Source organism: Bubalus bubalis, chromosome 12 (assembly GCF_019923935.1).
Source record: "Bubalus bubalis isolate 160015118507 breed Murrah chromosome 12, NDDB_SH_1, whole genome shotgun sequence".
In the NCBI taxonomy this organism is placed as follows: domain Eukaryota; kingdom Metazoa; phylum Chordata; class Mammalia; order Artiodactyla; family Bovidae; genus Bubalus; species Bubalus bubalis.
The window spans coordinates 29,769,559-29,783,750 of record NC_059168.1 but is presented as its reverse complement, the minus strand read 5'-3'; the positions used below and the strand labels follow the sequence as shown (position 1 = coordinate 29,783,750).

General features: G+C 41.6%; 1 protein-coding gene and 1 long non-coding RNA gene across 3 annotated transcripts in view; one reads left to right on the top strand and one right to left on the bottom strand.

Moving 5' to 3' along the window:
• Positions 1–1,407: 1,407 nt before the first annotated feature.
• Positions 1,408–4,118, bottom strand: LOC123464759. Its single transcript, XR_006639785.1, has 2 exons — positions 3,743–4,118; positions 1,408–3,372 (listed from the first exon to the last, which is right to left on the bottom strand). It is a non-coding gene; the product is annotated as an uncharacterized LOC123464759 (long non-coding RNA).
• A 122-nt stretch (positions 4,119–4,240) lies between these two features.
• FBXO11 (F-box protein 11) overlaps positions 4,241–14,192 on the top strand; it is a 111,171-nt gene continuing 101,219 nt past the window's right edge. The window contains exon 1 of one of the 2 annotated variants that reach the window (XM_025260989.3): positions 4,241–5,221. In XM_025260989.3, coding sequence (XP_025116774.1) covers positions 5,005–5,221 — 217 coding nt within the window. In that variant the 5' untranslated portion in view covers positions 4,241–5,004. Of the gene's footprint in view, positions 5,231–14,192 lie in introns of both variants that reach the window. The other variant, XM_025260987.3, reaches the window with a different exon arrangement.

Here is a 14,192-nt window from a genome sequence, read left to right as displayed (position 1 = left end):
ATATTATCTGAGCATGTACTAAAGAATGAATTTTTGCAGCTTAGTGAGGTAAGTCATTCATACTCTAACAAGGATATTTTAAACAGAGCTGGTTATTCCTTCAGGAAAACCATATTCAGATCAAACTAATTTCCTAAATGACATAAAAGGAATGAGCAGCTTTCAGGTGTCTTATGTAACTGACTTGAGTACTGACGGCTTAGGACTAGATGATGGAATGACAGGGAAAGAGGAAGCTGAATCTTTGAAATGGTAAAAATTATCATTTAAAAATCACAGTAAATATCACCTGCCAGGTATTAAAATGATTAAAGGGCTTATTTTTTCCACACTCCTATTGTGATAAGTTTTATAAACAAATAATTTTAAGTACACAAACCTGTTAAGCACCAGTAATTAGTTGAGAAAAACAAACACAAATATTCTTGAAGAGCGAGCAAACCCTGAGGGAACTCAGTCTTCTGAAATTATGCTAAGTGTATATTGAAATCATTTGGAAGACTGCTACCCACCCCCCAAATAAAAATCTCCTTTATGTTTTTCTGCTGTTTTCTCTCACACATACCTCCTATGGCAGCTGCTGCTGCTGCTGCTAAGTCACCTCAGTCGTGTCCGAACTTGTGCGACCCCATAGACGGCACCCCACTAGGCTCCCGTCCCTGGGATTCTCCAGGCAAGAACACTGGAGTGGGTTGCCATTTCCTTCTCCAATGCATGAAAGTGAAAAGTGAAAGTGAAGTCGCTCAGTAGTGTCGGACCCTCAGCGACCCCATGGACTGCGGCCTTCCAGGCTCCTTCGTCCATGGGATTTTCCAGGCAAGAGTACTGGAGTGGGGTGCCATTGCCTGCTCCTCCTATGGCAGCTAACTGACCGGATTATCTGCTAACACAGGTGGACCTGGCGATGGCTAAAACCATTTGGAATATTTTGGGTTTCACTGGAGAATTAAAAGTCTATAATATCTGTGAACGGAAAGGGCACTGGACTGTCAGGCATTAACTTTGCCACTAAGTAGTTATGGGATTTGCTTCTGTCACCTCATTTCTTTGAATTTTAGTTTCCTTATATAGCAAATACAAAAATGAGAATTAAATGATCTCCAAGGCCTATTCTAACAACTCCCAAGTTTTAACTTAAAATGGCTTTAAACACTTTTTCACAAAGAAGTCTCTAACATTTAATGCTTTTGTAAGATAAACTAAAAATATGTAGGAACCAGTGATATGATAGGATAATATTTTTTAACATCTCCCAGTAGATATTCCATTATTGTTAATGGAAAGCTCTCCTGCGTCCCATCCATCATCATGGCTCCAAAAAAGGGAGCACAGTAGAAGTCATCACAAAAAATGAAAATAATGTGGTACATAAGGAAAGCTCTTGTCACACAAGAAGAATAAAAATAATCTCTTTTTAAAAACTTTATTAAAATACATATTTTACAATGTTGTGTTAGAAAAATCCATCTCTTATAGCCCTAAGAGATCATGGAAAGAAGAAAGGGGGACAGAATGAGGTAATCAGACTCAGTGTGCTTACTTCCTGTCCCTTCTCAGTGTGGAAACTAGAGTTGGAAGTATATAGTTGAAATATTCACAGAGATACGGGGAAATCCAAGAAAAATGGGGATAATGGTTTGCTTCTCTGGGCATGCCTGTGAGAGGCTGAGTCCTCTAGGATCTCTGCTTTCAGCTTAATGGCATGTTCCACATGACATAGGGAGAAAAATGCAACATCGGTGAAGGAGGTGGCTCAGTAGATGAGCTTGAAGCAAAGTTCCTGGTTCATCAAGACCTACATGGGATATTCTGGGAAACCAGAAGTTCCAACATGTTTCAGTGAGAAGATGGAATGGCATCGTGGGAATCAGTGGACCTGCGGAGGCCTGGGGTCAGGACAGAGGTTGCAGTGTATAAGGCAAATGGTTCAGTGTGGAAGCAGCACAACTTCTTGAAAGGACAGAAGGAGCAGTTTTATCTCTGAGGCTAGCAGTTCTGCTTTCGGACTATACCAGACACTCCACAAGTAAAGGACCACACAAGGAGCACACGTGGCTCAGGGCTTTTCCCTGATGCCCCGCTGACCTTCCCATCCCACAGGCTTCTACCAGCCCACTAGTTACTGTGTGAATTAGAAAAAGGCACTATCAAGGCATTTTACTTCTACCTATCAGAAAATTATCATAATATACTGGTTTTGTTAAAATGAGGCATCTTACTGCCACATGCCGGAGAACTATCATTCCAAGTTTATTACAACTTGGAAATCTAGGATATCATAAATGTGACATTCCGTCTATGTACAGTTTACACAGAATCCCTCAACTCCCATGTATATCTTGGCTGATAGGGAAGTGGGGAAATCTGTAAGACTCAGTACTTACCTATAAAAGAAAAGGGATAATGTGGGGACTCAAGGATAAGCTACAGAGAATAAGCTATGTTTTCTCTGTACATCTGAATTAACTAAATCAACTACCATTAAAAAATACAAACTATGCCCCATATTTTGCAATTTATTTTATTTTTTGCTATCTCCCATAGCACCTTACATAGCAATACATACACAGAAGGAACCAATAAATGCATGCTGGAAAAAAAGTAAATTTTTAGAAAAAATAAAGAGTTATGGTCCACTTATAATATGTACAATAGCGTGTAATTTTCCTTTTTTCCTGCTACATTTATTTGAACCAAATCTAAAATTGTACCCATTTGTACCTTGCTAACCACCATAAACATTTGCAGTTCTTCATTGTAAGCCTCCCTCCTCGATTTTTTTCTTGAGAAGGAAACTTAGATCTAAGTTTCTCCATTGTCAGGACCAAAGAGAGCTCATCCCAAAATTAAAAAATGTTTTAAAATTAAAAACAGTATTATGTAATCCAAAGTAAATTCTTATTTAAAGGGAGGGAACCCTGAAAGCTAGAAACGTAAAGTATTTTGCCCAGAGGCATACATCAAGTCATAGACTCAAACACCCGACACCACAGTGGTTCTCACTGTTCCTCTCTCCCCTCCTAAAACACACACTTCCCCGCTCTTACCCCTACTTCTCTTATGGTACTTTGTAACCACTTAGTCATCCACCTCAAACCTAAGACAGAGCACCTGGTCAAGCTGAAATGAGAAAGAAATCACCTGAAGATCGAAAATCAGAGAATCAGGTAAACTGCCAGTTTTACCATTTCCACAAGGTGATAAACAAAAGAGAGAGAAAGAACCGAGAAAGGATACTTTTTCAGTCATCACAACAGCAGCGAGGGAATAAAAACACGTTTTCCCTGGAGAGCGATTACCTCGAGGGGACCAGATACAGACACAAAAGATAATTCCCCTTGGGGCTTTTCTTTTCCTCTGAGTTTGTGAGATCTAAAAAAATAAAAATAAAAAAATTAAAACGTTTATCACAAAACAATCACCACCTCAACACATTTACTTCTCTTTTCTCACTTATTATTTCTCCAAACGTTATAGATACCGCGTCTTCAATAAGTAAACTGACCAAAGGTCTATTCCCTATTGATCACAATCTTTTCAAGATTTAGATGACTCCTTTTAGACTACAAGTAGGAACCGACTTCTAACTTCGGTTCCCGAGCTCAAAGCTCGGTAAAGTGGATCTTCAAGGTTTAGCAATACCCTCAGCTGAACTAAAGGGTACAGAATCTCTAGCGCTCCCTACAGCTCAGAGTTTGAACCTACCTACCACAAAAAACCCCAGTTATCAAAGATTGGCTACCTCGCTCTACTTTTCTTTTCCGCTTAAAAAATCGGATGGGGAGGGGGGCGGGGAGAGGTTGAAACGGCGAACCGAAGGCTTAATCACTTCTCCCCATTACATCAGCAGCCCCCGCCCTTTCCTCCGAGCACCTCCTCTCCTAGAATCGTCGCTACGCACTAGCGCTCTCTTCATCCACCCCCCGCTCTATTATATGCCCTGATACCTCCCCATTATCACCCGCCCCACCACACTCCCCCTCTCCTCCTTCCCCCACCTCCTTAGCGGAGGAGGGAGGAAACCCGAGAGAGGAAACAGGGCGTTGAAGGAAGGGACTTGGCGATAAGAGCAGAGGTCCCATTGGCCCGAAGGTTGTATGAGCGCCTCCCATTGGCTCCTTGGAAGGAATCCCCGCCCCTCTTCTTCCCCGCCCATTTGCCCCTCCCCCCGCCGCTCCACGGCCCTCCCCCGCGCCCTCGGCCAGCCCCGCGGCGGGGAGGGACCGACTGGGCGAGTGGTGGCTCCGGCGGTGTCAATGGCTCCTTCTGCCACGGAGCAGCAGCAGAAGCAGCGGCGACGGGACTGAGGAGAAGGAGGAGGAGGAAAGGCTCCTTTAAGGAGGAGGAACGACGACGCCTCTTTTTCCCCCTATCTCCTCCCTTCACACTCATTTCCCCTTCGCCGAGGAGAGAAGGGGGGGAGGAGAGAGAAGAGGCCGAAGAAAGAGAGAAAAAATTCCTCTCAGAAATCTCTTTCAGGGGGTGTGGGGGGGAGGAAGAGGAAAAAAAAAGAGCCGGGCGCCCCCTGCTCCCTCCCTCCCTTCTCTCCCTCTCTTCTCCTTCTCCCTTCCTCACCCGCCCGCCCACTCCCCCCGCCGCCGGAGACGCCGCTCGGGAGTCGGCGGGACCAGGGTCTGTGTCCTCAGCCGCCGACGCCGCGCTTCGCCTCAGGATCCCCAGGCGGGCGGACGCCCTTTCTTTCTTTCTCTCGCTCTGCCCGTCTTTCTGTCTCCGTCCCTCGCGGCCGCCCCGCCCGGCGGCCTCGGCCTTCCCCGTGCGTCAGGCCCGCCCGCCTGGCCTCGCTCGGTCTCTGTCTGTCTCCGCGAGCCTTTCTCTTGACTCGGGGTCCCGCTCGCCCCTCTGCCCTTACCATCTCCCCTTCCCCTCGCCCCCTGTCCTTCCTCCCCCCCTCTCCCCACCCCCTTCTCCCGCCCCGGAGCTCGCGGTGCGTGTGCGTGTGTGTGTGTGTGTCCCTCCGCCAACGCCGCCACCTCAGCCCGGCAAATGAACTCCGTCCGAGCCGCCAACCGGAGACCCAGGCGAGTGTCGCGGCCGCGCCCGGTGCAGCAACAGCAGCAGCAGCCTCCGCAGCAGCCGCCGCCGCAGCCGCCCCAGCAGCAGCCGCCGCAGCAGCAGCCTCCGCCGCCGCCGCAGCAGCAGCAACAGCCTCCGCCGCCGCCACCGCCGCCTCCGCCGCTGCCCCAGGAGCGGAACAACGCCGGTGAGCGGGGTAAGGCCGCGCTCCTTCCCCGCCGCCCGCCGGCTCGGGCGCCCGGCCGGCGGGACCCGCGGGGAGGGAGGCCGGGGCGGGCGGGGGCGGCTTGTGCGACTTGGGGGTGGGAGAAGGGAGGCAGAGCGGAGGCGGGTCCCCCGGTGCCGCAGTGTCAGCTCAGCCCGGGCCCCGGCCGGCAGGAAAAGCCGCGGCTTCCCGACTCGCCTGGGCTCTTAGCTCAGGCCGCGCTTTGTTTGGTTTCGGGGGCTCGGCACCCTCTTCCCCGACCCATCCCTCTGGTTTTTGAGCTCGCTTACGGACCCCGCAGGAGTCTGTTGGTGGGTGGGGGGAAGGCGAAGGGTGGGATCTCTCCTATTTCGGCTGCCTTCCACGGTTTGGTCTCCTGTTTCTAATGGAAGATTTGGGGGGGAGAACTGGGAGTGATCGGGTGGTTAGGGCTGGCTGGGGAACTTGTTTTTCCCCCTTTTCTCTGTTAGCCTCCCCCTTCCTGTGGAGGAGGGGAGAGGGGGAGTTGGAGTGGTCGGTGGTGTTGGCCGGGGAACTTGTTTCCCCCGCCCCCCCGCCCCCCCCCCCCAGTCACGGGGTAGGGGGAGCGGCGACTCTTCTCCCAACCTCGTAATGTTTGCTGCGCAGTTTGGCTTTAGTTACAGAACCCCTGGGAAGGACCCGTTAAATTAAGACCTTTAAATAAATAAATATAGAATCCATCGGCCATTTCCAGCCCCCTCCCTCGCGTGCGGTGCAGTTACCCTTCCGCTGTATCGACTCCCCTCTCGCTTGTCCTCCCCTAGCATACCCCCACGCTACCATGCTGCCCCTCCGTCTCCCAGTGGGATTTGAACGCCCCTTCCTTAGAACTGGCCCCTTGTGGGAGAGAGTGCGTGTGTTTGTGCCTGTGTGTGTTGTGTCCAGGGCCTAGTGAAATGTGTCATTTGGACCCAACTGTGCAGCTCTGTCTGGTAACCACCATTGTCTAAGGGCTGAGGCTCCCGGGGGTTGGATTCTTGCTTTAGCAAAAATAATGTTCAGTTCTACTTAGATGATGTTATTTGGGTAGGTTTCGGAGATGGGGTGTTGCACCTTGATCTCCAAATGTAACTATTCTGTTTATTAATTAGCTGTCTCACTGGGGGTGGAGGTCAGTACCATATTTATGTGTACGGTTGTTGTTTTAAGGAGGAGGGGAATTGTTAGGAGACATTTTGCGTGTTTTCGTTGGTGGATTAAGGTTAATTTTACGTGCGTTGGTTGTCACACCTCCTTTGGCTGAGGGAATTAAGATTAAATGCCTTTTAAAAATTATACATTCTTTCCTTAAAAATTGTTTCTTTGTTGTACATGATCAAAATACCGAACAAATGAAAGAGGGAGATGATAATTGAAAAATAGTTTAAACGGTTTTCACTGGTTACTGTTACAGATAGTCCTTGTGAAAGCAGTTTACTATACGTTGCTTGAAAGAATGTGATCTTTCAAGCCAGTTAGAGGTCTTGTGCTACATTACTGGTAAATGTGTTTTAATGCTTCTTTGATACATTTACAGGGGTTTTTTTGTTAATTAAAAGTACAGTTTCATCATTTCCTTTTGTATTTGCATATCAGGGTTCTCCTGTGTTTCATTCAAATAATAGTCAAGTCTCAGAATTGACACTATATGTAATAGAGTTGACTTTTTTTTTTAAAGCAATGACACTGGGTTGAAATCCTAGGGTAATAAGGATTCTATTGCTAGAAGTAAGCTTTTTCAAGATGTACTGATTTGTTAATTACATTAACAGTGAATCAGACTCTTTCAGCCAAACTTAGTCTGTGTATTTTTAAATGTTAATTCTGAATCTTTTCATTTGTGTGTATTTTCAACTTAGTTGAGGTACTTACATTTGATCACTTTTCTTCGTTTGTTTAAAATTATTAGCTACTAAAGTCTGTTTTCTTTTGAAGTAAAAGTGACTTGGTCACATGCCAGAGTGTCATTTTTCTTTTCATTGATATCCATAAACTGACTAAGATGTTCGTGAATCAGAATTTCAGTATGTGCCCAACCAAATGGTAAATCAAATTCACTGTAGAATTGTTGTTGCTTTGCTGCTGCTAGTAGAAATTGTTCTATGTTGGCACAGAGAGGAAAAGAACTGCTGATTAGCCTTCAGGGAAAATGCTTTGGGTCTTTTTGGAGGACAAATAAATGGCCTTAAGATGAATTAAAAGACTAAAATTAGAAAAAGTTTGCTAGTGTTATGTAAAAAATAGTAATTCTTTGAAAACTGGCGTTTTTTTATTAATTTTAAATGTACAGTTTTCATAATGATCAGAAGCTAGCCAAGAAGAATACTCTTTTAACAATTTTACGAAGTATGCAAAGTGTCACTATTTCTGGTTTGACTAGGAAAGGTTTGGTTGTTGTTGGTTTGAAAATATACTGGGTTTCATAATTTTGACAAGGTAATTAAGGAACTACAGCTAAGCTTATGCATAGGCCCGTTTTAGTTTTTACTAACTCTTAATGGATGTGTAACTCTTGCATTAGAATCTTGGATAGAGTTACGTAATAGTGGATCAGAGAGCTTTCAGAGTAGGGAACTGAAGTGAGACTCACTGTTTTAAGACAAGTTAACTCAATCTGTATATAAAATCACTTACTTCATGTAAAGGGTGGACTTTAGGGTTCTGAGTGGTAGTAAGTTATAGGAAAGTATTTTTTTCAAGCAAAAATTCTGACGGAACTGGTTTTTAGTTGCTTCTTTGCCCACAGGTTAATTAGTCTTAAAAATTTCCTTGATGCCTCCTTTTAAAATGTATATATGTTTGAGTGTTGTAATGGCCAGTGAAACAAACCATATGGAGTGAAATCTTATGCGGACTTTTTAAAGGCAGGAGATTTGCTTACACCCCAAATGGGAAATAATCAGCCTGGGTGTTCCATGGAATGCTGTCTTCTCGCAGGGTATCTGAAACGGTCTGCTGTCTAAAGATGGAATACAAATCATTAGCATTTTTAGGCTTTTATTTTAAATCTTGGGTTTAGGATTTCACATACCACTTTTAGCTAGTAGAAAATAATTTGTGTTCCACATAGGAATCCTTTGATAACATATTCCAGCTTCAGTGAAACTGAAAGTATGTGGGGTTGGATTTTATATATTTGTTTTCTTTTAAAATCCCGAATGAGTTTTTGCAACTTGTTCTGCTGAATTTATCATGAAATCTATTTGGCAGTCTTGTTTTAGAAATATGTCTGAGGAACACTTATACATCTGCAGAAGTGCTATGTATTCTGAGCATTTTTAGGTTTTAGTTGAAATTGATTACTTTGATTAGGTATTAAATGCACATGATTTAAAATTCAAAAGTCTCTTTCCTACAACTGCTTTCAGCTCCCAAATTTTCCTGCCTGGAATCAACCTATTGATTACTATGTCTGTTATTAGTTTCTCATTTATTATGTTTTAATAAAAGATGAAGTTTGACTTCTGAAAATCTTGATATGAAAGTTTTGGAAAATAAGTGTAATTTCCTAGTTATTGGCAAATTCATAAAGTTGAAATGTTGAAATTTTAACTGGGTTATTATATATAGTTCAAGAATTTAATGAATTATAACAGTATATTAATGGATTTTGCTATTTCTAGTCTGAAATAATCATATAGAGTAAAAATGTAATCAGTCTCTGTAATCTCCTATTTGTGAGATTAAAATCTCACCTATGATCCTGGATTTATAGTTGTTGCTTTTTTTTTTTTTTAAGTGAGCTTCTAAAATAATTTGGTGAATATATAGTATTACATAAAATATTCCTCAGTGGCTGCATATTCTGTGGAGCAGTCAGGAAGCTCTTTAGTGTTCTAGTCATGCGTCTTAGTTACACTTTTCTGTGGAGTTCTCCTAGCCCATTATATTTTACCTGTAGGTTCTCCCTACTACTTACAGAGTAAGGAATTTCTGCAATCTTTCCAGATAGAAGAATTCTGGACAAGGAATCTGATTTTTCCTCTTTTAGGAATTAAGTACCATGAGTCACTGCTCTTCCATCTTCTGGCTAACCCTTCGAAATATTTACATCCGTAAGAGGAATGCCACTTAACTGTGTGTGTGTGTGTGTTGGGGCTGGGGGGGGGGGGCTGTTTTCTCAACACTTAAAAATTATTTGAGGACTAGAAATGCAATAGTGACAATACTGATGTTAGAGTTCTGCTGGTAAGGCCTAAGGCCTGTCCCTATACTGCTTGCCTCTTTTTTTTTTTTTTTTTTAACTGGAAATTCTGGCAAACCCAAGGAAAGGCTAACCAGCTTGGAGATCAATCAGGTAAGGCAAGAATGACCAGTAGATCCTGACCTGTTAGTGAGAATCCCTGAACTTAAATTTGGCAGAATTCAAAGCTAGTGAATATTTTCTGTCTTTTCCTCTGTTTTAATTTTGGAAGTAATTTATAATAATAAGTTATTTCACCTTGAGGTCTCTTGCTGTCTTAACTGTTCTCTTTTTTATTCCTAACAAGTTACTCGTATTTTGTGTCTATCTTGTCCCATTGGTCTCTGAAGGGTTATTCTGTTTTAGACCTTCCATTTCTCGTTTATCAGTCATTGAAAGTGCATTCTTGTCTTCCAGAAAACTGGTTATTATGTGAGGTTGTAAGCAGGGTGCTCCCAAATTGTAGTTGTTATCCTCTGAAAGCAAATTTATAAAGGCGTAAAATATAAGGGATGAGACGATTGGAGATAGTATGTTGGAAAGAGCTCAGAGTTCGCACTAACTAGAGGTAGGTGCTAAACTTAGCCACACCACTAATGAGCTGTGTGTGTGTGACACGGGGCAACTGCTCTGAGCCATACTCTTTTATCTTTCAATTAGGGATGGTAACGCTTGTCTGACAGTAATTTAAAGATAAGAGATAGTGAAGTACCTAGCGTATGGTAGATGCTCAATAAATAGCAGCTCTTTTAAATACTAAAAATAATAGTATGGAACAGAAGCAGTCATTTATAAAACTAAACCTAAGAAATAAAGTATGTATGAGTCACCAAAGAGTTTCTGACATATCCCAAAACGCAGTCCAGGTGATGTGGTATAACCTCAGAGAAACTGATTTGCAATTGTAAATCAGTAATCTTATATCTAATGAATTGAAATATTCTTTGAAAAAAGAATAACAGAAGAAATGGGTATTTGGAGTAATAAACATGACTGTTTCTTACGTACTAGAGTCTGTGCCAGATACTTTTCTTATATACTACCCCTCTTAGCAATTCTGTACGATGACTGTGACACAGCAGTGATCGTACTTAGTAAGAAGCAGAGAATTTAAAAAATGATTTATATATCCTAGTCTTTACATCAAAAGGAGATACTGAAATACATTTGACCGAGTAACTTCATCACCTCCAGAGAAAGGAATCTCCTAACCCTTGCAGCACATCACTCTCCTGTCCTATCCCACCTATCTGATAGAAGGCTGTTATAGTAGTACGATGCCATTGATAGTTAAATCATTTGGTTTCACATTTCTAAGTAGCTTTCTGATCATAATTTCACCTCATGTTTCCAGATGAGAGTGCAGTGATTGGCCCACATGTTTTTCCAGTTTGTTGATGAGATCACTAAGCAGTCATTGTACAAAGAAGGTTAGATTTCCCTTGACTTACTCATAAGTTATGAATAAAGGGTGTTAAGTCATTTTTTAGCTCATAGTTAGAGATTGGACTATTTCAGGAAAGAAAAAAATATGAGTTAAATTAGACTTCAGTGGGAATTTTGACAGATTTGTAGACTAAGTACTCTTTACCCTTTTCTCACCATTATTTGGTGTCCTAACATGCATAACTTGATGTCTTTACATGCATAGCTTGAGGTTTTTGTATAAGTTTGGTTAATACATGTGCTTGAACTTAATCCTTAGAAAATAGAGAAATGAAACCAACTAACTTCCTTTACGTAATTTATTTTAATTGAAGGCAAATATTGAAAATATTTACTTGGAAAATGAATATGTTGTGTATTTTTTTATTTTAAAAGATACACAAGTAAGATAGTATAGTTAAAAGCAAACTTAAATCATATGTAAGTTAGTTGCTTATTCTCTCAGGTTCTAAAAATCCAATTGTCAAATGTTCTGCTTTTCTAGCAAATGGAAAATGGTATGACCGTGTTCAACAGAGGAGAAAACATTATTAAACACTGTCAACTGGAGAACCTTAAAACATTAATGGGACTTCCCTGGTGGCCCAGTGGTTAAGACTCTGTACTTCCAATGTAGGAGGCATAGGTTCAGTCCCCGATCAGGGAAGTTCTGCATGCTGCATGCACTGTGTGGCCAAAAAAAAATTTTTTAATGTATACTTTCACATCTCATTAGAGATGAGGTGCCATTCATCTTTTCTGTGAGGCAAGGCAACTTTTCCCAAAGTTTAGAAATAATTTGAGTGGTAGAAATGGGGTAACAAACTGCTTTAAAATTATTTTTTTGGTAATGGTGATAATATAGCTTTCTTGTAGTGTACACTCAACCCTCAGATGATTGAGTTGGGTTGTATCACTCTTTGACTGCTGAAAGTTTGTGAGGAACTATGTGAATTCAGCCTTTGGTGTTGGTTTCTTTAGTACGATGTGTTGCTGGCTGACTTGAATCAGTTTAGCCTTTGCTGACTCTACTTGGGTTTAGATAAGAGAACTCTTTTTACACTCAAGTATTGATTTTGTATCTTGCATCCATACTATGTAATTGTGTGTGTATGTATACATGTGTATGTATGTGTAAGAACACATGGCCTTATGAGGCTCTTAACACTTACGAGTAAGCAAGTGGGGGAAAGGAAAGACATAGTCACCTGTTGTAGCTTGAGGATTGGTGTGTGTGTGTGTGTGTGTATGTGTATGTGTATGGGCTTCCCTGGTGGCAGCTAAGTTACTAGTAATTGATCTACATTTTTGAAAAAAGAAAATAAAATAAGAAGTGAGTAGAATTTAACAACGGCAAGTGGGAGTCATTCAAGTTTGTATCATGGCAGAGAAGATCAAAGAAGACTTGTTTAAAATAAATGAGAATGGGTGAAGACGGTATATTTTGGAATTTAGTATTTTTGGCAAACTGATTGTATGATAAAAGAAAGTGTAGAATTGCTCATTTTTCTTCTTTATATAGAAGAACTTTCTTACAGTTGTTTGTTAGAAGTGGAAACAAAACTTTGAATCACTGTGTCATACACTGAAACTTATATAACACACCTGAAACTTACATAATAGTTGTGCATCCACTGTGCCTCAATTTTTAAAAAGTTGTGTGTGTATGTGTCCTTAGTCATGTCTGACAGTTTGTGACTCCATGGACTGTAGCCCACCAGGCTCCTCTGTCCATGGAATTTTCCAAGCAAGAATACTGGAGTGGGTTGCCATTTCCTCTTGTAGGGGGTCTCCCAACCCCGGGATCGAACCTGCGTGTCTTGCATTGGTGGGTGGATTCTTTACCACTGTGCCACTTAGGAAGCCCAAAAAAAGTAGACACAGTTGTGTGTGAGTGACTGATATCTTTGTAATTCTTTGAAATGGATTTGCAATTTGAAGAAACTGATTATTTGCTCAAATTTTGATATTTTAAGGCCAGTAAAATTGATAGGAGAAATAAACAATTTGGAGAAAGACTTTCTAGGGTGGAGTGCTCTCTCACAGGCAAAATGAGCACATCAGAGGAGAGGGAGACTAGAAGATTTTTTTTTCCCAAGAATCGCTTACCTTACATGTTTATTTTCCCTGATGAAGTACTTCTGAACCTTAGATTTTTCTGAAGTTTTACTTTTCCCCCCCAAAAAAGTAATTTTGAGTTGATTGGAAAAAAGAGAAAGAATTTGAGCAGGTACAAATGACAATATGTAAAAGTCATTTACATTAGCAGTGGTAATTTGGATTATAAACTGTCTGTACATGAACAGAGGAGCCTGGCGGGCTCCAGTCCATGGGGTCACAAAGAGTTGGACATGGCTGAGCAACTTGCATATGGATATGGATATATAACTTTATATAATCTATATGTGTATTACTATATATATAAATACAACTACATTTAAATTGTAGACATACAGTTTAAGTATTACAATTAAGTTGTAGACATACGATTAGAAATTCTACAATTTAAGTTGTAGAAATAATTTTTATGAGCTTTTTTTAAAGTTTTGGTGAAAGTATACAAGTACACACAAATCACTGATACAGCTTGTTGCCTTTTTGCAAAGTGAACATGTCTATGTAATCAGTAATACCTAGATCAAGAAATAAAATATTAACAACATCCTAGATGGGCAAAACTTCTATTTACTTTATAAGAAATGGAAGATAAAACAGCTTTAAGACAAATATGGATATGGCCCCTTATGTTGTAACAACAATTTATTTCAGATACTAGTGTTTTTCTTAAATCTTTGGATATTTTCGCTTGTGTATCCTTTAACATAGAGAAAGAAATGGCAACCCACTCCAGTATTCTTGCCTGGAGAATCCCATGGACGGAGGAGCCTGGTGAGCTACAGTCCATGCAGTCACAAAGAGTTGGACATGGCTGAGCAACACACACACACACACACTTCCTTTAACAATCCAGTGTTAGGAAGCTTACCCATCAACTTAATGTGCTGAAGTTTTCCCCACAGATCATTGTTGTTGTTCCGTCGCTAAGTTATGTCCGTCTCTTTGAGACCCCTTCACTATCTCCTGAAGTTTGATCAGATTCATGTCCATTGAGTTGGTAATGCCATCCAACCACCTCATCCTCTGTTGCCCGCTGCCCCTTCCTTCTTTCCCAGCAGCAGGGTCTTTTCCAGTGAATTGGGTCTTCCATCAGGTGGCCAGCGTATTGGCGCTTCAGCATCATTCCTTCTAGTGAATATTCCTTTAGGATTGACTGGTTTGATCTCCTTGCTGTCCAAGGGACTCGCCAGAGTCTTCTCCAGCACCATAGTTCAAAAGCATAAATTT